The following is a 27,491-nucleotide window of genomic DNA, read 5'->3' on the forward strand; positions in this document are numbered from 1 at the left end:
TTTGTTATGAAACTGAGTAGCCTGCGCCCGTATGAGTACATAAGCCAATTACGCCGCAGCTCATACATTGGGGCGCCGCTGCCTGGATGGGACAGTGGTGCGTGGTTTGTGATCCGGGTTGAGTTAGTCGCTGTGTGCGATTCTTTAATCCTTTGTTTGCAAATAATATTATCACTGGAGTAAGACATTTCTCTGGCAAGAGCGAAGGAGACATTAAAAACTCTACGTGTCCCAAGAAAAGCGATTAAGAGGAACTTGGTATGTCGCTTTCACTGTGCTGTCCATCTTTGTTGTTCAGAGCAGTTCCGAGTAGTCGTCTTTTGACGCTGTCCAGTGCTAGTTGTTTTGCTAACTGGTATGCCTATTTTGGAGCTGTGTAAGGTATATACCGAAATTGTTTATTGTCTGCTTAGGAGTGGAGCTACTCTGCTAGCACCATGAAAGGGTTGCGCCAAAATGTCAATATGGTGGGCATCATCCCTTAAGAAAAATAATATTTTTCGGATTTGAAGTTATGTTTATAAGCAAGTAACAACCTTTAACATACCAGGAGTCGCTGGTTCAATGGTCATTACTGGTTAATTGGTTATTACTGGTTATTGACTTCTTAGCACAATGGTGATATGATTGTGCATCAAACTTGTATTCCAAGGAGTGAGTGTGTCATATATAGTTTCCATCACTTAATTCAGTTAAGTTGGATAGATAGGTATGCAGGTGCACAGTTATGTCATTTAAGTCTGGTGTGTTTGCTTGAATATCATCATTTCATGACTCAATATGATCTTGAGGACTGGAAATGCTGAGTTGCCAAATATCACTGTTAATTTGGTGTGCCCAGTGTAGTGAGCTTTAACTTCCTCATGCCATATGAGTATGATGACTGTCAGCATGATTTAGACATGCAAACCCCACTTTGCCAAGTCATCTGTTTATGATGTGTGCCCAGTATATTAAAGTCAAGCTTGTGATTGTGTAAAGTCATGTGATAGCACCCACAGATCTCATTTTAGCTACATGGTTGCCTTATTCATATCTAGGATGATACAGTGTTTGTGCAATGTAAGGTATGGCAGGTTTTAAAAGGAAATTAGAATGACCTCCTTATTGTGATTATTAGCATGGTGTGTGTTAAGTAAGCTGTCTTTTTGATTAATTTATCACAGATCTTACGGACTTGTAAGGCATGTAATGCATGGCAGGTTTTAAAACAAAATTGAGATGATCTCCTTACTGTAGTTATTAGTATGGTGTATTTTAAATAAACCGTATTTTTTAATTAATTTTTGGTCACAGACCTTACTTACTGACTCTAAAATTAAAATACAAGTTGGACACCAGATTTTAGACAGACAGACAGACAGACAGACAGACAGATTGAGAGCACTTTTTCCCTCCAGGATGCACCTGATAAAATAGCACATTTCCCACATTGCCCAAACAAAATTACTATATGTCATGGGCAATAAAACACAAGCTTTGTACAGATAAAGGCTACACCTTCCTCCAGGTTGGGATATGTCTTTTTATTAGGGATATCAGGTTGCATATGTGGATTAATTCACAAATTTTGTGATATGAGTGGTCTTTGTCTTTCACAAAATTCTAAGACCAAGGGGCTCTCATTACGCCCAATTTCATAGTTTTGGTGTGCAAATATAATTATCACCATCTCAGGAGTTTTGTTTTTGCATCTAGGATGTACTCATTGGATGGTAACCAAATGGATCTTTTTGACTCGCCAACATGCCATATTTTTTTGTTCCTACCCTCACATGTCAGACATGTTATATGGTGGACAACACTAGATGTCAAACATTTGCATTTTAAACCAGACATGCACACATTACAAATTTGGTTCCCAGATGGACAAACAGGTGTTGGAAAGCAGATGGTGTTGGAAAGCAAATTGTGCTTCGACATATTCTGGTTCTGCCATGCCAAACAAACAGTAAGATTAGATTCTTTGACAGCTGGCTTTATTTTAGCACTCAAAGCATCATCCACATATGGTTATGTGACACAGTCATCTAGGTCTTGACATGTTTTATATGTGAGGGTGGGAGTGCAAGGGTATTATGTGATGGCAAATCATAAAGACCCATTGGGTAATGGGTTAACTAGCAGGACCTAGATGCAAAAAAACAAAACTCCTGATACCTCAATTGTGGATTTATCTCTTTCTGCACACTAAAACTGTGAGATTGGGCATGATAAGAACTCCTTGGCTGTTCAAACTTTGCAAAAAAAAAAACTATGCCCATTGCAAAATTTGTGAACTAATCCACATACATGAACTGAAGCCCATACTTAATAGAAATGTCTCATCCTGTAAAAAATGTAGTCTTCATCTGTGCAAAGCTTATGTGTTGTATCACCCATGATTTGTCGTGATTCTGTTCAGACAAATTGTGGGGGATATGTGCCTGATGTTACCATGTGTGTGCTGGAGAGAAAGAAATGCTCTCAATGTAAGAATCTTGTTCCACCACATATTTGAATTTTTGACTGTGAGCAAGGTCTGTGACTAAAGATTCATCAAAAATACAATTTACTTCACAAACATCATGCATATTATCATCTTACTTCCCCCTAATTTGTATTTGTATCATTTGAATAATGTACATTTTTATGAAAGGAAGTTTGAATTTTTCTCTTATGTCAAAAATACTTATCTTAACAGATCTTCAGTGAAGTTATAGGATCTTCATGATGTTCTGCTCGCATGGATTGCATTGACAGGTCAAACACTGTGAATGATGACTGTGTATGTCATATGGTAGTCTCCGTTTGCTCTAATTTGGGTCATGACATTGATAAGCAAGTCTGTTGGACTCTTTTGAAAAATAGATTTTTAGGAAATAGGTATCATACAAAGCTTTAACAGAATGTGCATGGTGTTTGAGGCTTGTAAGAGATATTGTCATTAAATAGCATGATCACTTGGTAAAAGACTTGATACTAAAACTATGGATATAATCTGACTGTTGCAAAATTAGTGATGCTTGATTATGTTAGAAGGTGGAGGTGATGTGTTATCAGTGTCAAATATTTCTCAAACCAAATTGGTGAACAGATGATAATATCTCACATTCCTTTCAATGTATTGGTGGTGGTGCTGGTGGTGGAGGTGGGGGTGGTGTTGGTCATGTTGTGAAAATCAAATGCCAGAGGCATGCAATCAGACAAGTTTCTTAAAGCAGGTAGGGAATCACTCAAATATAGTTTGAAGAAGGCCAGGGGTTTCAGATGATCAGCGATCTGACAACAGTCAAGCAGCCTCTGACCCAATCCATAGAGAACAACAGCCCCACTGTTGGAATAGATGAAATTTGGGAGCTCTTTCAGCTTATTGTGTCTCTAACAAGGTTTTGTAGTGCGTAGGGTACCAAAGGATTTGGTGTGACCTCAGATAGCTGAATTCCCTATTTGTGGTTCAGGTTCCATGAGGAAGCAGGAAACCCAAAGGAAATCAGGGAGACAGAATGTTAAGGGCCACCAGGTCCCATGCCATTGAGAAAGTATAGTCGTTGATCAAGAGGTCGCGGGCTCAGATCTCGTCAGTATTGACACTGAAAATGCTAAGGGATCTCGAGGGCACTGGAAATGCTTCTGCCAGAGAAACAATTGGAAGAAAAACAGATCTTGGTGTAGTCCTAGGTCCAAATAACCCTGGAAGTAACCTGGTGGTTTCTGGCGGAGTTTGAGCAGGTATTAGGGGATTCCAAAGAGGTCAAGTATTTGTGAGAAAGCTGAGATGCGACAGCGACAGTCAGTCTCAGAGATTGTGTGAATACCCGCAAATGAAATGAGGACCATCCTGAGTTCGTAAAAAGCCTGGCAACGGCCAGCAAATCACAAGACAACGTAAAGGCATGGCAGAGATAAAGGTCCTCTAAGGAGGGACTTACCCTATGTTGGCTACTCTGGCTCCTGTAACGTCCTCAGACAGTCCAAGCCATTCTAATTTGCCATGGTGGTCTGAACAAGGACCATAGTTTCAGAACAATGGGTTATGTTTCCCTTGACAGTCAAGTTACAATCCGTCCACCACCATTCCCCCGCTACAGTGGCAAACAGCCACTTCCTCTGCCTGACATGGCTATGAGAGCTCCTGGTCGTGCGGTTTGGCTTACGAGCGACCTCCGACAGAGGATCTCCTCTAATAAGATGACAGGCATTCGCGTCCGTAAAACATACGGATTGAACGAGGCATTTGCATGATTGTACAGTAAGCATAATCCTGCCATATTTCAAACATGGTTATTCTATTTTGACTAAAAGGAACTGATATGTGCGATATATGTGAGGTAATAATATGTGCATGACATTTAGAGTTCAGAACATCATTAAGGATGCAAATAGGTCATCGTCATTAACCAACCAGCATGTGTAACTCCAGTCCGAAATAAACGTGGGTGAATCTTGTCATGACCTTAGTGATTTCTTCAAGTTGAAGTGCTGGATACCCATAAAACACTAGACATTTCTACATTTTTATGAAGATGTCTGTAATTGGCAATGCAGGCCCTCGAATTTCCCCCATTTCAATCGTCTCCCTGACTCCTACCCCACCAGCCCGCAGTAATGTTCAGCTACCTTTTCACATGCCTCAGTTTATTCTGTATAAATATATTTTGTGTTGTTGTGCATGCATTCACCCATATAAGCTTTCACCATGTCTTACCACACATTGACAAGGATATGACAAAAATCGATATGTGGTGCATTGCTCTTCTGCAGCAAGCAACGCATCTCCTCTTTTGGCCACCCAAACAGAGTGTTCAGAAATGCCGAAAACGTTCATGCTCAGGACTGCGTGGACCGCACTGGCTGTACTGTGCAGGAGTCTTCCCAAATTCAAATACCCATGCCTTGTAAGTATGCGCATTTTGTGCTGTTTTGTGTGCATTTACCAGAATCAGTCTAGAGAATGATTGAAACAAGTTGTTTGTTTTACAGATGGAGTTTATGTTCAAACCATCGTCCTTGCCTGATGTGTCGGCAACTTACACTCCAGAAGGAAAACGTTAGTCCAAATCATTATTCCATGATTATCGTGAAAAAACTGAGTTGCTAGGTGCATTTGCGTGGAACACTATTCATTTAGATGTGACAGTAGTAATAGCTTTATTACTTGTAGAAAAAAAAACGGGAGAATGGACAGATAGATCGGTGAAACTGTGATGGATGTGATAGTAGTAATAGCTTTTTCTTCGTAGAAAAAAAAGAAAAATTGGGAGAATAGGCAGATAGATGGATTGATATTTCGGCAACATGCCTATTTCGAAACGAATGTCATCTGTAATTAAGATGAAATTTAGCTGTAATTAATGATGTAATTAGCCACAATGTATTGGTAAATAGTTAGCTGTAATTTAAGGCATCGAAACGTTTCGATAGAGGCATGTTGCCGAAATATCAACCCATCTGTCCGTCCATTCCCTCGGTTTTTTCCACGACGAATAAGGGTATTACTGTTGTATCACCTATGCATGAAAGCAGCTGAAACTATTTCCTGGCCCAGCTTGGTGGCAGTCAAATGCGATTTTGCCATGCCCCACCTTGCATTGAAAAACTATGAACATTAGATGTTTTCCACCTTGCTTTTCTTGCATTTTTTGTATTGCATCCCTTTCTTTTCGCATCCCTGGCATATTGTTCGGGTATTATAACGACATTTTAGTTTTGGTGTAATTGGCACAGTTACTTATACATGGCACATGTACGATGCTATGGTTTCAGGTTGCGCTCTCCAACAGACAGGGATATGGGCCGTGGTGACGAACATAACATCCCTTTGTTGCACAAAAAAGTAAATTTATCACACTCAAAGAAGGTAAGATGCTGATACATGCTTGTTCTTGTTCTCTGTTTGTCATCGTGATCACTTTCATTCATTGTGGCTTGTCCTCCACCCGCCATTTGCTTGTCTGTGCATGGCAACTTCATTCGAAACTAGAAAGGGCTGTGCTGCAAAACGATGTACTTTCCCACATATTACCATTTGCTTCAACAGTCATTGGATTGTGACTGGAACACCCGTTTTGTGCAGACGGCGAGATTCGGAAGTGTCTCTGACGACCCGCCTCCACAAACGGGTACGATGTCGTTTTGACCGGGCGAGAGGCTTCCAGGCTCCTCCAGAGCGCGCCTCGCCTCGCGGCGGGTCACGTGCGCTCCGTCAGTAGGGCCAACAGTCCGGTAGACGCGCCGAGTGCCGGCGGACGCGAGCCCTCGCTTGTCAGATCCTGCTCCTCTCCGTTGATCCCTGTGCACCTCGGGCGCTTGTCAGCCGCCGCTGAGGATTTTTGCACGGATGGGCACGGACCTGGGGAGCCAAGTCCCAGCAGCAGCCCGCGTCCGGGAGTGGCGTCTCTGGGACCGAGCGTTGGGTCAGCAAGGGATCCACGGCCAAACAGCTCAGCCCGGGCCAGCAGGGGACCCACAGCCAAACAGCTCAGCCCGGGCCAGCAGGGGACCCACAGCCAAACAACTCAGCCCGGGCCGGCAGGGGACCCACAGCCAAACATCTCAGCCGGGCCAGCAGGGGACCCACAGCCAAACAGCTCAGCCGGGCCAGCAGGGGACCCACAGCCAAACAGCTCAGCCAGGCCAGCAGGGGACCCACAGCCAAACAGCTCAGCCAGGCCAGTGGGGGACCCACAGCCATGCAGCTCAGACAGGGTCAGCAGAAGACCCACAGCCAAACAGCAGGGAACCCACAGGCAAACAGCTCAGCCTGGGCCAGCAGGGGATCCACAGCCAAACAGCTCAGCTCAGGGTGCACCGTGAGCGATGCGTGCCAGCCCCGTGTACGCCATGGGTGTGTGACAATCTGTTTGCTTTCGTTGTTGTGTGCACAGCACCACAGCCAAAATGCACGTAACGCGGCGTGACATCGTTTGTTAATGTCCGTCCAGAAGTGGCCGAGCCTTTCTCTTTCTAGACTTACGGAGAGGTCCACGCAGCTGGCGGGGGGAGGGGGCGTGTGCGCCTTGTGCCTGGATTCGTGCTCAGAGCTTGGCCGATCACGACCTTTGTTTGGATTGAGTGTTGGTCAATCGAATGTTGCTTCACCCACAAGCTCTTTTTAACCAGATGCACGCTAAACGAACAATATGTGCAAACCAGTCCAGAGGCGGTTGGACAATGATAGGGACACCTGACACCTCCTTGACTGGTGTCAGACGAGGCAGAATGAAGCAACGCACGTGAGCCGTGGGGCGTAAGATGATTTGTTAAACCGAGGCCCAGCACTTGTATGGTACCAGATAGCCGTACCGAAAAGGGCCTGGGCAAGGTCCGACGACCCTTAACCTGCGGACATGACGTAGTCCTGCCGAGCTCTGTGGTTATTTCAGGTGTTGTCGATGAAAACGCACTCCAGGTCTGTTGGCGTCTTCCGCGGTTCACAAGTGGGTCACACACGGCTGTGATCTCCTGTCCTCTTGCCTCCCAGCACGGTCGCTGCTGCGGCCGGCCCACATGTTATCTGATATTCTCCTTTAGTGTTCGCTTTGCGTACGTTTTGCGTCGATGGAACGCGTCTGGCGGGCTTGGCGTCGTTGGGGTCTTAAGCTAGCAAATATGCGCACTTCGCTCCGTGCCCGTACGCGTGCACTGGGGTGATGCAAACTCTGGACCCGTCTCCACTGACCGCAGCAGATGTTTGGCGGTCTTAATAGATCAGTGCCTCATTGGCGATGTTGGTTTTATTGGGACCTGTTTGTGATGTCCCGGAATGTAGAGGAGGTTCAAGGCTGCATTCGCGTACTTTCCTGACAAAGAGTCATGTCTTGCCGACGACGGTGTCCTTGTATGTCTGGCTTGGTCTACTTTTCCTGTGCAAACGGATCAGTTGCACCGCACTGATAAACGGGGCCAGAATGATGAACGACGTTGATGACATCAACTGTTAACTAATCGAAGCTATGCCAACAATTTTGACACGCAGTATTTTGCGAAACATTTCTTCGACCCATACCATTTTATAATGACCTGCATGACAAAGACGCGTTAATCCTTGCTTCGATAAGGTCCTTCCCAGTCTGACCTCCATTATGATAAGACGCCGTCCAGCGTGGCACGCTTCCGCCGGCGGCAGACAGAGCCGGACCATGTGCTCGGCGCTGGACCCCGCTCGGCGGCGGGCCGTCACGTGCGCCGGCCGCACCTGAGACAGCGGCGTCTGCACGCGGCGGCGCGGCGTTCGTGGACTGTCGCCGGGTGCGCCGGCCTTGGACGCCATTCTGTATCAATGTCGAACAATGACCGGCAGCCGGGGCGGCCGCACCGGACCTGGCCCCGATAGCTGTACCCGGCGGGGCACGAGGGCGCCGCCGGCCGCACGACCCCAGCTCGCGGCCGGCTGACGCCGCCGGCGGTGCGGCGCTCCGAGCTGGCCGGCAGGCGGCAGCGGCCTCGGCCTGATCGCTGGCGTCGGCCGCCGGCCGCACGACCCCAGTCCGCGGCCGGCTGTCGCCGCCGGCGGTGTGGCGCTCCGAGCTGGCCGGCAGGCGGCAACGGCCTTGGTTTGACTGCTGGCGGCGGCCGCCGGTGGCCGTCGAGCTGCAGCATTTGCTGAGAAGGAATGCCTGTCCATGTCACCAGGTTCTATTTTTGGGGGGATGGTGACCGGGCACGGCAGCCGCCTCGGTGGCCGGGCTCCGCCTGACCCTGGGGTCACCGTGCCGGCCGCCGGAGGCGCAGGGGTGCCCGTGGCACTGCTGTTTACCCCGGCGGTGCGCCAGTCGACCCCGACTGGGCGGCGACAGACAAACCCGGCTGTCGCCCTGTCGTGCACTGCACCAAAGCGAACTCGTAAAATGTGGATCGATCAACTGCAGCGAACTTACCGGGACTGTGCCGTTAGTACTGCTGCCGGCCAATCAACAACGGCGTCGCGTTCTTTCTAGATTCAGTGATACCGCACTGCACCGATGCCGCCTGAACGGTTATGGTTGGCGAGCAGCGGCGGCGACCGGCTGCGGCACTGGCCTGCCGTTTAGGTCACGTGCCATGTTCGCCGTGCGAGCTGTCACGACTGTCCGGGTGCCAGTCGTGGCGGGACTGCTGCTTGGCGGGTGCGCACGTGCGCTCGCTCAAGGCTCTCCGTCCCTGTGTCCATCGCAGGCGGGACGAGCCAGTCCGCCGCATCAGCCATCATCCGCTGCGGTTTGTGCGCGGTAGTCTGTGATTTCCACGCTTCGTGTGCTGCGTCCGGTAGCAGGCTTTGTGATTGGATTCTGTGGTTTATGCAGCGCTCGCCGCCGAGTACGGTTAAGTGCAGTTGGCTCCCACGTTGCGTGACGTGACGTACCGCTGTGACCCGTGACTGACGTGGCCCCAGCGTCCCCTGCTTGACGTGACGTGCTGTTGTGACCCGTGACTGACGTGACCCCAGCGTCCCCTGCTTGACGTGACGTGCTGTTGTGACCCGTGACTGACGTGATCCCAGTGTCCCCTGCTTGACGTGACGTGCTGTTGCGACCCGTGACTGACGTGGCCCCAGCGTCCCCTGCTTGACGTGACGTGCTGTTGTGACCCGTGACTGACGTGATCCCAGCGTCCCCTGCTTGGCGTGACGTGCTGTTGTGACCCGTGACTGACGTGATCCCAGCGTCCCCTGCTTGACGTCACGTACCGTTGTGGCCCGTGACTGACGTGGCCCCAGCGTCCCCCGCTTGACGTGACGTGACGTACCGTTGTGACCCGTGACTGCCGTGACCCCAGCGTCCCTTTTGATGTGACGCACCGGAGTAACCCAGCGCCCCGCCCTGTGGACCGGGCCGGCGCCGTCGGCGCCCGGCCGCGACGCTATCTTGCATCGGCGCCTGATCTTTGGCCTGCCGGCCGGCGGTCCAGAGGTTCGGACAGCCCGGCGCGCCGCCGCCGCCGCCGCCGGCTCATTGTGTCGGCGCCGGCGGCGGCGGAGTGTGTGTGTGCGTGTGCGTGCGAGCCCGGCCGTGTCTAACGCCAGCCATGTGGCTGCAGCAGCTGGACGCCGACATCATGTGGCTGCGCACGGCCGAGGCGGCGGCGCTGGAGCACGGCGCCGTGGCGGAGCGGCTCCGTGTCGACCCGCAGCACGGCCTCAGCTGGGCAGAAGCCGCCGTCCGGCAGAAGGTGTACGGCACCAACAGCTTCCAAGTCAAGGACGAGGAGCCGCTGTGGAAGAAGTACCTCGAGCAGGTGGGTGGAGGGAGGCGCTGAGGTTGGTGAGGAGGCGCTGGGGGTGGCGTGGATGACGGCGCTTGAGAGACCCGTGTTCGCCGTCACGCGCGTCGCCGTGCCAAATGGATCGCCGGCGCCGATCTGTTTTGGGCGGTTTCAGCTGAGTGGGCCTTGCTCCTGTTTGTTTAGAGCATGTGTAGAGGCGCGTGGCGATACGTAGGCCCCCCGCCAAATCAGCTAGGATCTAGGACAAGGGTGTGTGCGTGTGTTCGAAGGCCACATGGGTCCGGTGACCAGAATGCGTTCTGTTATTGTTTTAGGGGCCAGCGCCGGTATTTTGCCTGTGAAAGATGTACCGTTCTTATGAATCAAGTGAAAAACTGTAAGCGGTCGTAACATTTCCACTTTGCTTATTTGAAATTGCTTGTTTGAAAGTTTTTATACCAGCGATGATGTTTTTGCCAGTCTGTTTCACTTGCGGGCTTAGTAACTTGTAGTCGTGCACAACTCACCCGAGGGTCTTAATCTGTTACACACACGTTTTTTTCCCAGACCCGTTTGATTTTTACCAGACACGTGGTGCAGCCGTATAAGTATAAAACGGTTTGATCTGGATCGGCTCTATATCAGCTGTCTCTTTCCTTTTTGTGCTTTTTGCGGCGCCCGTTGAATGCTGGCTTGTACGATATCATCGAAGCTCATCGTATCGGTATCGCAGGTGCTCTGGCTCTGGCAGGTCAAGAGGTGACTGAACAGATAACCGTTGATCCAATCTGTACATCGGTCATACGGTCCACTTTGATACCAAACATTAGTGAAGTGGGCGATATCGATAGGAGCCAGGTGGCGGTGGCAGCTCGGATTGCGGGTTTTCTCACAAACATGCGTTGTGTAGACGACTATTGGGTCTACTAATGTGGCAGCGTTCGATACATGCCTCTGTGGGGCCGTTTGGAAGCTACTCGAACTGAGGCGTATGCTCTGTTAGGATGCTACCAACAGCGACGACACATGCACCCAAAAGTGCACGGTTAGGCATTGACATTAGGAGCACGGCTGCTCTCGTGTGACTAATTCGCCACAGTTTCCTCTGATGAACACTGATTGTTGACGTGCTCGTGCTGGATGCGACATCGCTTGTTTGCGCAGTGTGCAGGCCTCTTTTCGTTCGGGCCCGGCCAGCTCGTCCCATGCGTGGTGTGCTGCCCAGTGTGGCCGGCTCGCGCGGCCTTGACCGCCGTCGCCGTGTGGCCGTCAGGTTCGCGGGCAATCGCTGTGTGTGCTGCGGACACCGTGCGTCCGTGCGCTCTGTGCCCGGCGAGCCCGTACGCTGGCGGCCATCGGACAGCACTGCTGTTTGTCTGACCCCCCGACCGTCGGTGTGACCAGGTACCTGGTCGCCCGACCGTCGGTGTGACGAGGTACCTGACCGCCCGACCGTCGGTGTGACGAGTTACCTGACCGCCCGACGGTCGGTGTGACGAGGTACCCGGCCGCCCGACCGTCGGTGTGACGAGTTACCTGACCGCCCGACGGTCGGTGTGACGAGGTACGGCCGTCGGTGTGACGAGTTACCTGACCGTCCGACTGTCGGTGTGACGAGGTACCTGACCGCCCGACGGTCGGTGTGACGAGGTACGACCGTCGGTGTGACGAGGTACCTGGCCGCCCGACCGTCGGTGTGGCGAGTTACCTGATCGCCCGACGGTCGGTGTGACGAGGTACGACCGTCCTTGTGACGAGGTACCTGACCGCCCGACGGTCGGTGTGACGAGGTACCTGGCCGCCTGACCGTCGGTGTGGCGAGTTACCTGACCGCCCGACGGTCGGTGTGACGAGGTACGACGGTCGGTGTGACGAGGTACGGCCGTCGGTGTGACGAGTTACCTGACCGTCCGACCGTCGGTGTGACGAGGTACGACCGTCGGTGTGACGAGATACCTGACCGCCTCGTCTAGATGCCGTAGTCGCACATGAATGATCCGATCCCGCGCACCCGTCGCGTCCCTGCTGCATGAGCTCGATGCCAGCCCTGCCGAATTGTCACCTGACTGTGTGCCGGCTGCCGACAGTTCCAAAACCCGCTGATCCTGCTGCTGCTGGCCTCCGCCTTCGTCAGTGTGCTGATGAAGCAGTTCGACGACGCGTTCAGCATCGCCGCGGTGAGGGCTCCGCCGCCGGCTCGCGCTGACACCCGGGCAGCGGTGGTTGGACCGGCGGCGTACTCGCGCGCCGCTGCGCCGCACCCCCCGGGAGTAGAGGTGCTGGGCTTGTTTTCGGGGCGCGCCGAGTCTGGCGCTGCAACAGTTAGGCGGCGACAGAGAAGGAGCGCGCCCAGTCATCGACTTAAAAAATCACTATGCTAGCAACGGTGTGATGGTTGTCTGGGTCTGTAACTGGCAACGACGTGTAGCAGCCGTCGGGCTCAGTACGGATCCAGCTATCGCCGCGGCGGTCTGCGCCCATCTGCGGCGGCCAATCCCGTCGCTGGCCGAGGTCAGGGGTCAGGGCGGCGGACTTCGGCCGGGCGCGCCTTTCGTGGCTGGCGCCGGTAGAGTATCGTCGCCCGGCCGGCTGCCAGACCGGCCGCTCGAGTGGCGTCGCGCCGGCCCCGTGCGTGCGCCCGGCCGGCGCGCCGCTACCGGCCGACCGAGGGGTGCGGGTGGACTGTGGGGAGGGTTCGGCCAAGTGTCGTGGTCGCCCACACCTGGTCGCACGGCCGCGGGCGGGGCGCACCTGGGGAAGTGATGGGGAGGAGTGATTACCGGCCGCCGGCCTTTCGATAAGCGGTGCGGCGAGTCGAAAACACGGCGTCGAGGCGACGCAACATGTGCAGTGTTGCAGACGGAAGCTGCGACAGCTCCGAATGCAGAGCTAGAACTCGTGCGGCAGGCGTTTTCTTGGACTGTATTCGTGGCGTATTTTGTCACATTAAGTGTCATCGTAATTATTATTGTTGGTGACAGTTCTCCATTCGTTGTCATCCATGTGATTGATTGGTTCAAAACTCGGGGGTACTGGTCCGTTTTTCTTGTTTGCGTGTTTCCTTCAAGGAAATAATTCGTTAGGTCACGAAGCACGTAACATGTCCACGTAAGTACTACGGATATAAAAAAACCTGTCGGACGAGACCTTAGTGGAGATCGTTCTTGCGGGCCGACCGAATGTTTATAAATGCTGCCTCTTTTCAGGCCATAACAATTGTCGTAACTGTGGCCTTCATTCAAGAATACAGATCAGAGAAATCTTTAGAGGAGCTAAAGAAGTTAGTTCCTCCTGTTTGCCATTGGTGAGTACAGGGCACATCATCTCCTTCAGCCATACATATGGTGAATGGTTGCGCCTTCTCGGCCGCCTCACAACGCAGTCATCCATAGTACACCTGAACAATGTGGTCATCTGTCATCTGGAGACTCGTTTGCCCCCAAGTGGCCTCTCCCCCGCGTGTTTAAAGTGAGCAGCACTCTGGCCAGGGCCCGCTCCAGGTGGAGATGCGAGCTGTACACTGAGTTGCCCCCATTGATGAACGTTATGATCACAATGTAGCGGATGCCGCCTATTCCACTCGGCCTGAACGACATTGTCCCAGTGCCAGGAGGTAAGGCTCGGACGCGTGCCGGCGCCCTGCGTGGCTGGCGTGCGCGCGTGCCGCCGACTCCGCTCTGGGGTGCGGGGAGGCTCCCGCACCGCCCCATCCGGTGCTGTCTCGCACTTAGTCTGCCGAGCTCCAGCGATCTCCCGAGGTCCGAGCTCCCGCGCCGCCCCACTCGGTGCCGTCCCGTGCCGTTTTGTGTGCGGTGCTCCCGCGCTGGCTGGAGGTGGGCCCGTGCCGCCCTCTGCCCCGCTGCCCCGCTAACACCGCCGCCGCCGCCGGCAGCCTGCGGTCGGGCCAGGTGACCAGCTTCCTGGCCGAGGAGCTGGTGCCGGGCGATATAGTGCACTTCAGCGTCGGCGACCGGGTGCCGGCTGACATTCGGCTGTGCCAGGTGAGTGACCCTGGGGGCAGAGCGGAGACCACCGCCGGCTCGGGTTCGGCTGTGCCAGGTGAGTGACCCTGGGGGCAGAGCGGAGACCACCGCCGGCTCGGGTTCGGCTGTGCCAGGTGAGTGACCCTGGGGGCAGAGCGGAGACCACCGCCGGCTCGGGTTCGGCTGTGCCAGGTGAGTGGCCCTGGAGGCAGAGCGGAGACCACCGCCGGCTTGGGGGCCCGGGTCGAGAAGCGGTCCCGGCGCGGTCGATCGAGAGTGGCGACGCGTCGGCCGGATGAACGGAAGTGGGCTCGTCGTCAGCTGGTGTGTATCTGTGCGGGGCTGACGCGTGAAGATTGGAACCGGCCGTAACGTCGAATGGACTCGGGCTTTTGTACCAAATGATGCTTGAAAAAGTGTTGTGCTTGGTCATATCGGGTCGTACTCCGTCGGAATGGTGTGCTGACCTTTGGTCCGGGCTCTGGCTTTGTGAGTGAATTGCGCCCTGAACTTCGCCCTCGGACTTCGATCAGTCATGCTGTTGATCACAGCACGTCCATCGTACAGCTTGTATGCGTCGGCTGTTATGCTGGAAATGGATGCCGTCCCGTGTGAGGCGAGCTAATGAGGTCACGGCCTCCGTGCGTCTGGTGTGCTGTGACATGCGGCTGATTTTGTGCCCTCCGCACCGGACGGCCGGCCTCTAAGCATGTGGATGTACCATGCACGTGTAATTATCAGCCAAGCTGTCGGCCGGTGATGCATGCACTCTGACCGTCCCGTTCGGCTCGGCAGGGCGTTGACCTGGAGGTGGACGAGAGTAGCTTCACCGGCGAGGCCAAGCCGGCGCGCAAGGATGCCAACGTGCTCTCCGAGGGCAACATCACATCGAAGGCCAACTGTCTGTACATGGGCACCCTGGTGCGATACGGCAACGGCAAGGTGAGACAACGCTGCGAGAGAGGGAGTAACAGAGGGTGTACATGGGCACCCTGGTGCGATACGGCAACGGCAAGGTGATACAATGCTGGGAGAGAGGGAGTAACAAAGGGTGTACATGGGCACCCTGGTGCGATACGGCAACGGCAAGGTGATACAATGCTGGGAGAGAGGGAGTAACGGAGGGTGTACATGGGCACCCTGGTGCGATACGGCAACGGCAAGGTGATACAATGCTGGGAGAGAGGGAGTAACAAAGGGTGTACATGGGCACCCTGGTGCGATACGGCAACGGCAAGGTGATACAATGCTGGGAGAGAGGGAGTAACGGAGGGTGTACATGGGCACCCTGGTGCGATACGGCAACGGCAAGGTGAGACAACGCTGCGAGAGAGGGAGTAACAGAGGGTGTACATGGGCGCCCTGGTGCGATACGGCAACGGCAAGGTGATACAACGCTGCGAGAGAGGGAGTAACAGAGGGTGTACATGGGCACCCTGGTGCGATACGGCAACGGCAAGGTGATACAACGCTGGGAGAGAGGGAGTAACAAAGGGTGTACATGGGCACCCTGGTGCGATACGGCAACGGCAAGGTGATACAATGCTGGGAGAGAGGGAGTAACGGAGGGTGTACATGGGCACCCTGGTGCGATACGGCAACGGCAAGGTGAGACAACGCTGCGAGAGAGGGAGTAACGGAGGGTGTACATGGGCACCCTGGTGCGATACGGCAACGGCAAGGTGAGACAATGCTGGGAAAGAGGGAGTAACGGAGGGTGTACATGGGCACCCTGGTGCGATACGGCAACGGCAAGGTGAGACAACGCTGCGAGAGAGGGAGTAACAGAGGGTGTACATGGGCACCCTGGTGCGATACGGCAACGGCAAGGTGATACAACGCTGGGAGAGAGGGAGTAACAAAGGGTGTACATGGGCACCCTGGTGCGATACGGCAACGGCAAGGTGAGACAATGCTGGGAGAGAGGGAGTAACAAAGGGTGTACATGGGCACCCTGGTGCGATACGGCAACGGCAAGGTGATACAATGCTGGGAGAGAGGGAGTAACAAAGGGTGTACATGGGCACCCTGGTGCGATACGGCAACGGCAAGGTGAGACAACGCTGGGAGAGAGGGAATAACAAAGGGTGTACATGGGCACCCTGGTGCGATACGGCAACGGCAAGGTGATACAGTGCTGGGAGAGAGGGAGTAACGGAGGGTGTACATGGGCACCCTGGTGCGATACGGCAACGGCAAGGTGATACAATGCTGGGAGAGAGGGAGTAACGGAGGGTGTACATGGGCACCCTGGTGCGATACGGCAACGGCAAGGTGAGACAATGCTGCGAGAGAGGGAGTAACGGAGGGTGTACATGGGCACCCTGGTGCGATACGGCAACGGCAAGGTGAGACAACGCTGCGAGAGAGGGAGTAACGGAGGGGGGGTGGGCTGTCTGCTTGTCTGCCGGGCAAACGGGGACCAAAGATAGCCGTTATTGATGCATGGGGATTTTGGTCAGTGCATGGCTTTGTGGCCAGACTCAGCGACCTGGATTGTTGGGGTGCGGTGATGTAACTGTTTGGCAACAAGTGTCTGTTTGGTTCAGTCCGGTGTGGTTATAAGAATCTGCAGCTAATGTCAGCCAACATTTCAAAATGTTTGTAAAAAGACGCGGTGTTTTATCATTTACAACACCGTGGTGGGGAACTCACATCACGGTCGGTAATGAGTCACCGGGCTCGCCGGCAGTTCAACTCGAGTACAGTTGCTCCACAAAGCACCTGACTGTGGCCATCCGAACTGGGCCGTGCACGTGGCTGCTGGTGATGGTGGCCACAGCCTCCCCAGTGGCGCATGCCCTCCGACTTTTGACCTCGTCACGTGACCTCGGCCGTTGGCAGGGCGTGGTCGTATCGACGGGCATCCGGTCCGAGTTCGGCGAGGTGTTCAAGATGATGGAGACGGAGGAGTCGCCCAAGACGCCGCTGCAGCGCAGTATGGACGAGCTCGGCAAGCAGCTGTCCGCCTACTCCTTCGGCATCATCGGTGTCATCATGCTGGTCGGCTGGCTGCAGGGAAAGCCCATCATGGAGATGTTCAACATTGGCGTCAGGTGGGCGACATTGCCGGCGGTGTCGCCGTGGCAGCAATTGTCCTCCGCTGTTTCCCGTTTCTGTGACCTGTCTTGGTTAAGCCAACTACAGGAAAAGCAGGTACTGGGAGTGTAGCGAACGCTGTGGTAGTGAGCCGACTCGGCAGTCCGTCGTCATCGGTGGCGTGAGAGACATGCCACAGGTGGACTTTGTCCTTCAAGTTGTGTATATGGTCCATTCGTGGGTGGGTGTGTGGGGCTCCCAAGTGTAGGTAACTTTAGTGGCAGGCGGTGGTACTGGCCACCTTTGTCACCGCAGACGGCCTTATGAGGCTGACTGTTGATAGCGTTGCCGGAGCGACCAGTCCCCTCGCTCCCCTGACCTGAGGTTACACCTTTGTCCGCAGTCTGGCCGTGACCCCCTCGCTCCTCTGTCGGCAGTCTGGCCGTGGCCTCCCCCTCGCTCTCCTGACCTGAGGTCACACCTCTGTCCGCAGTCTGGCCGTGGTCTCCCCCTCGCTCTCCTGACCTGAGGTCACGCCTCTGTCCGCAGTCTGGCCGTTGCCGCCATCCCTGAGGGTCTGCCGATCGTGGTCACCGTCACTCTGGCGCTGGGCGTGATGCGCATGGCCAAGCGCAAGGCCATCGTGAAGAAGCTGCCGACCGTCGAGACGCTGGGTTAGTGGGGCGGCGGCGGCGGGGGGGGGGGGGGGGGACGGTGGCTTGGTTGGCCGCGTCCTGCGGGCACGGCCGGGAGTCCGGGGTCCGAACTGCCGTGTCAGGAGCCGGCGGGGTAAGACCAGGCGTGAGCCACAGTGGAAGATGGTGGCTGGTGACACACGGCTGCCTGGGCCGATCAGTCGCGTGATCTTGTGGAAATGAAATCGAATGTCTTGCAGGGAGGGTTTGGGTCAGAGGTCTCGCAAAACACAGCATGCTGCGAGGTCTGGCTTACCGTCCCAGCTGAACAATGTCGTTCGAAGTAGCAGTCTGGGCTGAGAAGTTTCAGCGTGCAAGGTAATGTTTTAGTACGTTCGCCCCGTGCCAGTCATGTCATGCCACGACCAACTGCCAAGTGGCCGGCTTTGACGAGCCAAATCATCGAGCGCCTTTCTGTGACGTGAACGCACATGATCTGACACCCCAGTGGCTGAATGTCGGGTGCCCCGAAGAACTGGAATACGGTGCCAGTATGATCATTATGGTGTTATCAGTGTCATATCTTGGCTATTTGTGTTGGGTAAACTCTTGCCCGTGTTGGTGCTATTTATGGCTGAAGTGGGAGCGGATGAAGCGAGACACTTACTGCCGCACCGGTGCGCCCGGCCTGAAAAACCAGACGCGGACTGACTTCTGTGCATTGCAGCGTCCACCGTGCTCGTAATGTGCATTTTGGCAGCTGAACACAACGACGTGAACGATGTGTATCAATCAACAGAAATTGGTGCGTAACGGCTGAAGGCGCGTGCGCGCGTTTATTGCATGGTTACAAACGTGTCACCTTTGCGGCGGCGTTAGTATACTTCTGCTCATTGGCGCTGCGCAGCGACAGGGTGAAAAAGCTGGCGGCGGGCGTCCGGCGCGCGGCCGATTTTACGGCTCGATAGGCGGCGCAAGTGTTGAAGCCGCATCGTCCACCTCACGCTGGCTCGGCCCGGGGGGGGGGGGGGGGTATGGGTAGCCATCAGCCGTACGCTGCCGCGCAATATAAAGCCCAGACGAGTGGACAGGCGTCGCCCAGACTCCACTGCAGGGGCGGGGCGTCATCGCTCAGTGTCTCGTGCAAACTGCTCCCTCCCGGAGCAGACGGGGCATTGTGTGGCGATGCTCCTGGTCGTGCCACCGGTCGTCCACGCGATGTCACAGTTGATCCACGCGACGTCGCAGTCGGCCCACATAACGCCGCATGATATGACGTCACCGCTGACCCCTGTGCCATCCCGGTCGGCACGCGGGACGTCACCGTTGCACCGCTGCTGCTGCCAGCGTCGCCGCCCGCCGTGTGACCCGGCTGTCGGCCCGCAGGCTGCGTCAACGTGGTGTGCTGCGACAAGACGGGCACGCTGACCACCAACGAGATGACGGTGACGCAGATCGTCACGGCCGAGGGCTACCAGTGTGACGTGACGGGCGTGGGCTACAGCGCGCGCGGCGAGATACGGCCCGTCACGGAAAACATGGAGCAGTGCAAGTACTCGCTGTACGGCCTGCTGGAGGTCAGCCGGAGCGGCGGGCGGCGCCGGGCGCGCCGCCGGTGACGTGCGAAGGAGGACGGGGACGGGGACGGGGACGGGGACGGGGACGAGGACGGGGACGAGGACGAGGACGGGGACGGGGACGGGGACGGGGACGGGGACGGATGGGGGCGGGGACAGGGCTGGTCGACCCGACCGCAGGGCTGCGGTGGCCGCCGGCTGCATCGCATCAACCGTTAGGTGGGGAAATGGGCAGCTTAGTCATTGCTGGCACCGCGCCAAATACTTGTTTTGGTGTCTGTAGGTTTCCCTGAGCTTGCCTGAGTGTTTTGAATGGTACTGTGTGCGGAGTGCCCCGAGATGCTTTGTGGGCTGTTCCCATTCTGTGGTCGATTGGACGGTTGTTTTTACACCCGATGCTCAACAGAAGACCATGAGCATATGTGCCAGAAGTGTGTTACGCTCTGGGCACATGTGCCGATATTGCCCGCTGGTTAAAGTTGGGGGTATGTTGAAGAGCGTGGGTAGGTTTAAGGGCTTTGAAGATGGCACTCATCAACCGATGCACTCGTGTTTGGGATATGGGACAAGCGATAGCTTTCGTCGTACACGATGTTCAAAGTCCTGCAAACAGCAGACTTGGTTAAAGCTATGCGCCAGACAACCAATGGCTTAGGCGTTGTCCTACGGACTTTGCGCGGTGTAAGCGGCGTTGCCGGGCAGCCTGATCCGTTTTGACGTTTCGCTGCGCTCTCGACAGGTGGCACTGCTTTGCAACAACGCTGACTTGACTGGCGACACTTTGAAGGGTACGCCAACCGAGGGCGCACTGCTGGTGGCCGCCAGAAAGGTGTGTCTCCCGCGCCGGCCCGCCCTGCTAGTGATAGTGCCTGTCTCGCCCGCCCGCTCTGCTCTGTACCTAGCGCCGAGTGATGGTGCCTGTCTCGCCGGCCCGCCCTGCTCTGTACCCAGCGCCGAGTGATGGTGCCTGTCTCGCCGGCTCGCTCTGCTTTGTACCCAGCGTCGAGTGATGGTGTCTGTCTCACCGGCCCGCTCTGCTCTGTACCCAGCGCCGAGTGATGGTGCCTGTCTCGCCGGCCCGCCCTGCCCTGTACCCAGCGCCGAGTGATGGTGCCTGTCTCGCCGGCCCGCTCTGCCCTGCACCCAGCGCCGAGTAATGGTGCCTGTCTCACCGGCCCGCTCTGCTCTGTACCCAGCGCCGAGTGATGGTGCCTGTCTCACCGGCCCGCTCTGCTCTGTACCCAGCGCCGAGTGATGGTGCCTGTCTCACCGGCCCGCTCTGCTCTGTACCCAGCGCCGAGTGATGGTGCCTGTCTCGCCGGCCCGCTCTGCCCTGTACCCAGCGCCGAGTGATGGTGCCTGTTTCGCCGGCTCGCTCTGCTCTGTACCCAGCGCCGAGTGATGGTGCCTGTCTCGCCGGCCCGCCCTGCTCTGTACCCAGCGCCGAGTGATGGTGCCTGTCTCACCGGCCCGCTCTGCTCTGTACCCAGCGCCGAGTGATGGTGTCTGTCGCGCCGGCCCGCTCTGCCCTGTACCCAGCGCCGAGTGATGGTGCCTGCCTCGCCGGTCCGCCCTGCTCTGTACCCAGCGCCGAGTGATGGTGCCTGCCTCGCCGGCCCGCTCTGCTTTGTACCCAGCGCCGAGTGATGGTGCCTGTCTCGCCGGCCCGCTCTGCTCCTTACCCAGCGCCGGGTGATAATAGTGCCTGTCGGTCCGCGGCGCCTCACTGGCCCGTGGTTACAGATGGCAGCGGCGCGAAAGGCCGATGTTGCCGGTGGGATTCGCACTACATAGTTCACTTTGTGCTCGCTTCATCAATAGGTTCAAAGGACTTTGCTAGATATTTAGTCCTTACTAAGCATATTTGATGCCTCTAGACGTCAAGTCCCTACATTTTATTGCAAGTTTTGTCCTAATTGACTTCATGCGACTGAACGACGCAACCACACTATCGCTCATGACACTCAATGGGAGACTCATATTGGTGTGAGCTGCACTAATGAGCTTGTCTGCCGCGTGGTGGACCTGCGCGTGGGATCTGGCGGTTGACCTTTGGCCCGTGCCGCCGGTTGCCGTGTACGCTGACCTGCACCCGTGACCTGTCGTGTGGCCTGCACCCCGGTGGCCCACTAGCCGACTGGTGCCCGTCCCTGTCGACCCGGCGTCCGGTCGAGCGGCGCTTTTCGCCGCCGTCGCTGAGCCGTGCCCCAGCTGACCTGCCCTTCCCGCGCGGCCAGTTCGGGCTGCACGACCTGCGACAAACGTCCCAGCGGCTGGCCGAGGTCCCGTTCCGTTCGGAGACCAAGGTGATGCAGGTGAAGGCCACCAAGCCGGGAGAGGCCACTGAGATGTGGTACTGCAAGGGCGCGCTGGAGATGCTGCTGCCGCGCTGCACGGCCTTCTCGGTGCACGGCCGGCCGGAGCCGCTGACGCCCGAGCGGCTGGAGCAGGTCAAGACCGAGGCATACGACATGGGCCGGCGCGGCCTGCGCGTGCTGTCGCTGGCGCGCGGCCGCCACCAGGATCAGCTGGAGCTGGTCGGCATGGTGAGGCCACGCCGGCGACGGGCGGCAGCGGCGCGGCCGGCCGCCGGGGCCGCCCCCTGTCGCGGCGATCCGTGTCGGTACCACGCTGCTGCATCATAGCTATGTGTCGCACCGCTGTGTCGCGTCGTGGCGGGAGATTTGTGCAGGGTACCGTTATGTTGTGTTACACTGCATTATACCACCGTATCGCGACTTCTATCTCACTATTGTGGGACTATCCCACCGTGTCAGATTGGCACAACAACTACTGCGCGTTGTGACGTAAAGCAATGATTTGCTGTCGCCTAAAGTTGTTCGCCGACTGGTCCTCGTAGTCTAAAACCCCTGGTGTTTTACGCTTGTGAACGCACCCGCATACGAAGCGGTCCAAAGCTACTGAATTCAGCTGCCGTTGTTTGGCGCGGATGGTCGTGTCCACCTCCGGCCGGTGGCAGTTCCGCCCCGTGTCGGCCCGTGTCGGCGGCTCCGTTGGCCGCTGACGGCGCGCCACTGCCGCCAGGTGGGCATCATGGACCCGCCGCGGCCCGGCGTGCGCGACCAGATCCTGCAGCTGCAGTCGTCCGGTGCGCGCGTCAAGATGCTCACCGGAGACGCCCGCGAGACGGCCTGCGCCATCGGTAGGGCGTGGCCGGGGGCCGCGCGCCGTCGCTGACGGTGGGGCCGCGACGCCGTCGAGGGGGAGGGGGAAGGGGCGGGGGGGATGAGAGGGGGAGCGGGGGCTGCATCGCGTGCGCTCGCCCGCCAGCTGGTGCTGGTTTGAACGTCAGACGTGCCGCCGGCGCGTGCGTTCTGGGCCGGTACGCCGCCGGTGTTGTTGGTCTGGCGATGACGTAGCTGACGAGGCGTTACGGGCTGTGTTTAATGCTCTCGCGGAGGAGTCTACTCGAGGTCAGCGTGGCGCCACGCGTGGCCGCGGCACGCTCCCGCGGGCGGTCGTGCGGAGGCCCTCCCGCCAGACTGACCCATCCCCTGCCTTCAGGAGTCCAGCTGGGTCTGCCGGTGACCTCCAACTCGGTGATCAGTGGCGACGAGATTGACCGCTGGAATGACCATCTGCTAGAGGAGATGATCGACAATATCACCATCTTCTACCGCATGGCGCCCAAACACAAGCTCAAGATTATCAAGGTGGGCGAGACCGTGAAAGGGTTGCTGCAACGTGCCACCTTGCTACATTTTAAATTGTTCGTTGGATGTTTGGTAGCGGTATTCCGTCTAAATTCGAATATTTATCCCAGATAAACGTTCATTGCGTGATATCGACGCAAGCGACGGATTTCAAAGCGTAGGCCTCACGTCAAGCGCGGCTGTCGCAAGCCCGTTGGCCTTGACGTGAGCAAGAAAGGCCTCGAGCCGCTGGTGTTTCAGCTGGCTGACCTCAACAGCCGGCTGGGGTCCGTCAGCCGGCGACTGTGCCCGCCGCCCGCAGCGACTGAAGGGCGCCGTCGTCGGCGGCTGCAGATGTGCGCGTGGGGGCGCGGTTTGGAGCTCAGTTTGAGTGGTCAGCTCAAGTCGGTCAGGTCTCAAGTCTGTGTGGTCGTGCTGGGGTTGGATCAGTCCATCACGTGCAGCCCCATCTGCTGGACTAGGGAGTAGAGGCCGCACCGCACGTCCGCACACATGCCCGCATCCGTACGTCGACGGCCTCCCCGACCGATCACTGACGGCCTGAATAAATGGGGGGGGGGGGGGGGGGAGGAGACAAAAGGTAATGACATACGGGTGAATGTGGGGTAAATGACACCGACCTCGCTTCTAACCATCTCGTTTAATTGTGGATACAGACGCGCATGGAGCGCAGTGGAAAAGGTCCAGATCGAGGCGTAGGACTTGACGGGCGATGGCGTCAACAGGGCGTTAGCAGAATGCCAGCTAGTAACCGACCGTAACCCGTCTCTCCGCCCACGGCAGGCGCTGCAGAGCAAGGGCTACATCGTGGCCATGACCGGCGACGGCGTGAACGACGGCGTGGCACTGAAGAAGGCCGACATCGGCGTCGCCATGGGTCGCGTCGGCACGGACGTCAGCAAGGAGGCGGCCGACATGATTCTGGTGGACGACGACTTCACCACCATTATGTGAGACGAGCGCGCGGCCTGTGACGGGGGACTCGGCGGGAATCACTAGAGAGCGGTCCGCCCCACCTCCTACTCGTCTTACTCGTGGCCGAATGCGGGGTGGGCTTTTTACGCACGAATTGTTGGTTGCTAACATAGACATTCTCGAGCTTTATCGCCAGTTTGAATAATCGCTTTCGTTAATAAATTACCATGGAGGATGGTTGTCATTTTTGTTGTGGGGAAATCGCCCCGCCGTCTTCTGCTGTATGGTTCCGTCATGCCCTGCCATGTCTTCACGTATTGTCTGATACACCGCCCAGGAGCGCTATAGAAGAGGGCAAAGGCATCTTCTACAACATCGGCAACTTCGTCAAGTTCCAGCTGTCGACCAGCATCGCCGCCCTCTCACTGATCGCCCTCTCCACGCTGCTCGGCATCCCGAACCCGCTGAACGCCATGCAGATTCTCTGGATCAACATCATCATGGACGGCCCGCCAGCACAGAGGTGCGCACCAGCCCGGACGCGCCTGTCCGCCGGCGTGCAGGCGGGCAGGCAGCGTGCCGCGTCAACTCCGGCGGCGTCGCTGCCTTGACACATGGAGGCACTCGTAGTGAAAATTGGGGTTGATGTCGTTCTCGTCAATGATTGGAGGCGGGAAACGTTAGCGCTTTTGACAACAAACTTCAGACATGGGCCGATGATGTTGGCGAAATTTGCTGTCAGGTGGCAAGTGCTACCCAGTGAAAGTGCGACCTTCATACACCGCATTGGCATTGTCCCGCCAGTTCTGGTGGCCCGCAAGCCCAGTGATGTTTGTCCGTTGTACCTACGGTCGCCACCATGTAGCCCTGTGTATTACTGGTCCCGGAGTGCTCCTGCGACACCTCGAGGGGCTGCTCGTGCCACACCCGGCTGATGTCTGGTGACCGCTCTGTTAATGCTCCGTGGCCTCCGGTGTGACCTGTTGACGCCTTGTGTCCGCCCTCGCGCGCAGCCTGGGTGTGGAGCCGGTGGACCGGGACGTGTTGAAGCAGCCGCCGCGAAACGTCAAGCAGTCGATGATCACCCGCTCGCTGCTGCTGAACGTGCTGCTGTCGGCCTCCATCATCATCTGCGGCACGCTCTGGGTGTTCCGGAGCGAGGTGAGGCGGCGCCAACCCGCCGGCGGAAGCGCGTCCCACCAGCCGGCGTCGGAGGCGCGGGCTGTTCAGGCAGCGAGGCGGCACCGTCCGGCGTCGGTCGCCTGGCGGCCGCTCTGGTGCTCACGTCAGGCTGTGTGGCGCTCTGGCTTGTCGCGCTGCTCGCCCCGGTGTCGACGAGGACGCCTTGCGTGTTGACAGACTCCCAGTACTCGCCACCGAAGTCTTGCTGGGCCCTGGGCGCGTGCCCCGCTGTGTGCGCGTCTCCATGCTCTGGCCACGGCCTAAGGCTGCCGCGCCGTCGGCGGGGTGGCCGGCGCCGCGGCGCGAGCCTCGTGGACACCGGCCTGACGCGAGCGCCGCCCCACAGATGAGCGACAACATCATCACGCCGCGCGACACCACCATGACCTTCACCTGCTTCGTCTTGTTCGACATGTTCAACGCACTCAGCTGCCGGTCGCAGGTGGGCGTCTGGGTCTGGGTCTGGGCGTCGGGGAGCCGCGGGCGGCGCGCAGTGCCTCGGACGCGGACGCGGACGGGTGACGATCCAGTGGCTTCCGCTTCGAAGTCTGCATTTGGCGCAGACGTTTAAGCACACATGGGAGGTGTGGTGTCTGCTCCTTTCTTCTCGCCACTGCGGTATTGCCCATAACGAAATTTATGCTTGCTTGGCAATGAGTCCGGCCAGACGGAGAGCGATTGTGAATAATTTTTCCACGCGCGCGGATGGAATCGTGCTATTTGACTTAGCCGGTTGTGAGATTGAATGGAAGATTTTCCTATCATTCTACACCGGTGTGTTGCGCTGTTTGACTCAGCCAGCTTTCTTGTGTCGGCGTGTGCCGTGCCTCACGCCGCTCGTCCTGTCCTCAGACCAAATCTGTGTTCACCATCGGCTTCTTCACCAACAAGTTCTTCCTGCTGGCGGTGGGAGGCTCGCTGGTGGGCCAGCTGCTGGTCATCTACTTCCCGCCGCTGCAGAGCGTATTCCAGACGGAGGCGCTGTACCTGTCCGGTGAGTGGGCCAGCGGGTGGACGGCGCCGGAGGGGACTGAGCACGGCAGCAGGCAGGTCCCGGCCCGGGTGCGGCCTGCCGATCCTGTCCGTGCTCTGGAGGCTTCCACTTCGGTCGGGGAATGTAAATGCCCGGTTTTATTGGCTGCTCTTGAAAGGGAAGCGCAAAACGGTCACTGCTTTCATTAGCAGATGGTCGCCGCCGGCTGAGGAGGGCAATGAAGGCTCATCCTGTGGGCGGTGGCCTGTTTGCCGCGTCAGCCACTCAGGCCCGTGCCCCCTCCCAGTGAGCTGCCTCCAATCACCTCCGGGATGCATTCCGTGTCAAGCCCCTCGCCTCGTACCGCTCCCCTGACCGTGCGCCTCCCCGCCAGACATCGTGTACCTGTTGGGGATCACATCCACCGTGTTCGTCGTCTCCGAGGTGAAGAAGTACCTGGAGAGAAGCAGCCGCGGCCGCCAGCCGCTGCTGCCGCTGCACCACAAGCCGGGGGACGTCATCGACCTGGTGTAACGACCGGCCGGCCGGTCGGCGTGAACGGCCGCCTTTTCTAGTCATGTGTGGCGCGACGCGCCGCCGCCGCCGCGGACTCGGCCGGCGTCGCCCGACGGGTCCGTCGCCGGCGACGGGCCCGGCTGTTCCAGAGGCTGTTGTAGTATTCCGCACGCGCGCGCGCGCGCGCGTCCAAATGGGTCGCCAGCGGCCGTGCCGATTGTGAGAGCATACCCGGCGTGCTAGCTGTTCGTGTCTATGTGGGTCGGCGCGCCGCAGACGGTGTCTGTGGCCACGTGGGCCAGCGAATCCAGGCTCCTGCGCTAACGCTGGCGCTGGCGCTGGCACGGCTAGTTGTTGTGCGGCCGAGCTTTGTGCGCCTACTTGTGTGTCACGCGCATCCGCCACCGCGTTGTCCGTCGTCCCTCGTCGGTTCACCTACCCGTTTGTTGTCCCTGGCGCCGCTGCTGTTCAAGGTTGCGGATTCGCATCTTCCTGGCTCGGCTGAACTCTTCTTTAACTGGATCTGGTGCAATGCAAGGCAGGCTGAGGGGAAATGTTATGATTTTAACGGACCAAGGGTGGTTTTTAGCTGGTATTCTCTGGTTAAGAGGTCTCTTGGCCTGGCGAGCTGGGCGGGACGGACGCACAGCCGCTCACCGCCGCGTCGTGCTGCGCCATGCCGCGGGCTGGAGGGCCGCGTGATACAGAGGGTCGTGTATGGTGCGGGTCTGGACTGGTCGCGGTCCTTTTTAACTGGGATTATCATTGCTCAGCTCTGTTTTATGATCGCAATGCATAGCCAACACGGAGGACCTTAATACACGTCTGAGATTGGT

The 27,491-nt window shown here is 57.0% G+C and overlaps 1 protein-coding gene across 8 annotated transcripts; it reads left to right on the top strand.

Annotated features, from left to right (window-relative positions):
• Positions 1 to 87: 87 nt before the first annotated feature.
• SPoCk (secretory pathway calcium atpase) lies at positions 88 to 27,491 on the top strand. Of its 8 annotated transcripts, XM_037212102.1 has the most exons (22): positions 88 to 258; positions 4,963 to 5,029; positions 5,746 to 5,839; positions 7,365 to 7,418; positions 9,997 to 10,194; positions 12,249 to 12,338; positions 13,368 to 13,465; positions 14,054 to 14,162; positions 14,940 to 15,086; positions 16,989 to 17,200; positions 17,733 to 17,857; positions 19,205 to 19,395; positions 20,135 to 20,224; positions 21,633 to 21,941; positions 22,441 to 22,558; positions 22,921 to 23,069; positions 23,853 to 24,019; positions 24,322 to 24,507; positions 24,998 to 25,145; positions 25,513 to 25,608; positions 26,019 to 26,160; positions 26,534 to 27,491. In XM_037212102.1, exons 3-22 carry the CDS (start codon positions 5,771 to 5,773, stop codon positions 26,671 to 26,673), a joined length of 2,838 nt encoding a protein of 945 aa, XP_037067997.1. In that variant the 5' UTR covers positions 88 to 258; positions 4,963 to 5,029; positions 5,746 to 5,770; the 3' UTR covers positions 26,674 to 27,491. The 8 variants fall into 8 exon arrangements, with proteins under 8 accessions (XP_037067997.1, XP_037068000.1, XP_037068002.1 ...); XM_037212105.1 differs by lacking the exon at positions 7,365 to 7,418; XM_037212107.1 differs by lacking the exon at positions 7,365 to 7,418 and having other exon boundaries at positions 10,000 to 10,194.

Source organism: Pollicipes pollicipes, unplaced genomic scaffold (genome assembly GCF_011947565.3).
Source record: "Pollicipes pollicipes isolate AB1234 unplaced genomic scaffold, Ppol_2.1 Scaffold_3087;HRSCAF=3621_pilon_pilon_pilon, whole genome shotgun sequence".
NCBI classification, from domain to species: Eukaryota; Metazoa; Arthropoda; class Thecostraca; order Pollicipedomorpha; family Pollicipedidae; genus Pollicipes; species Pollicipes pollicipes.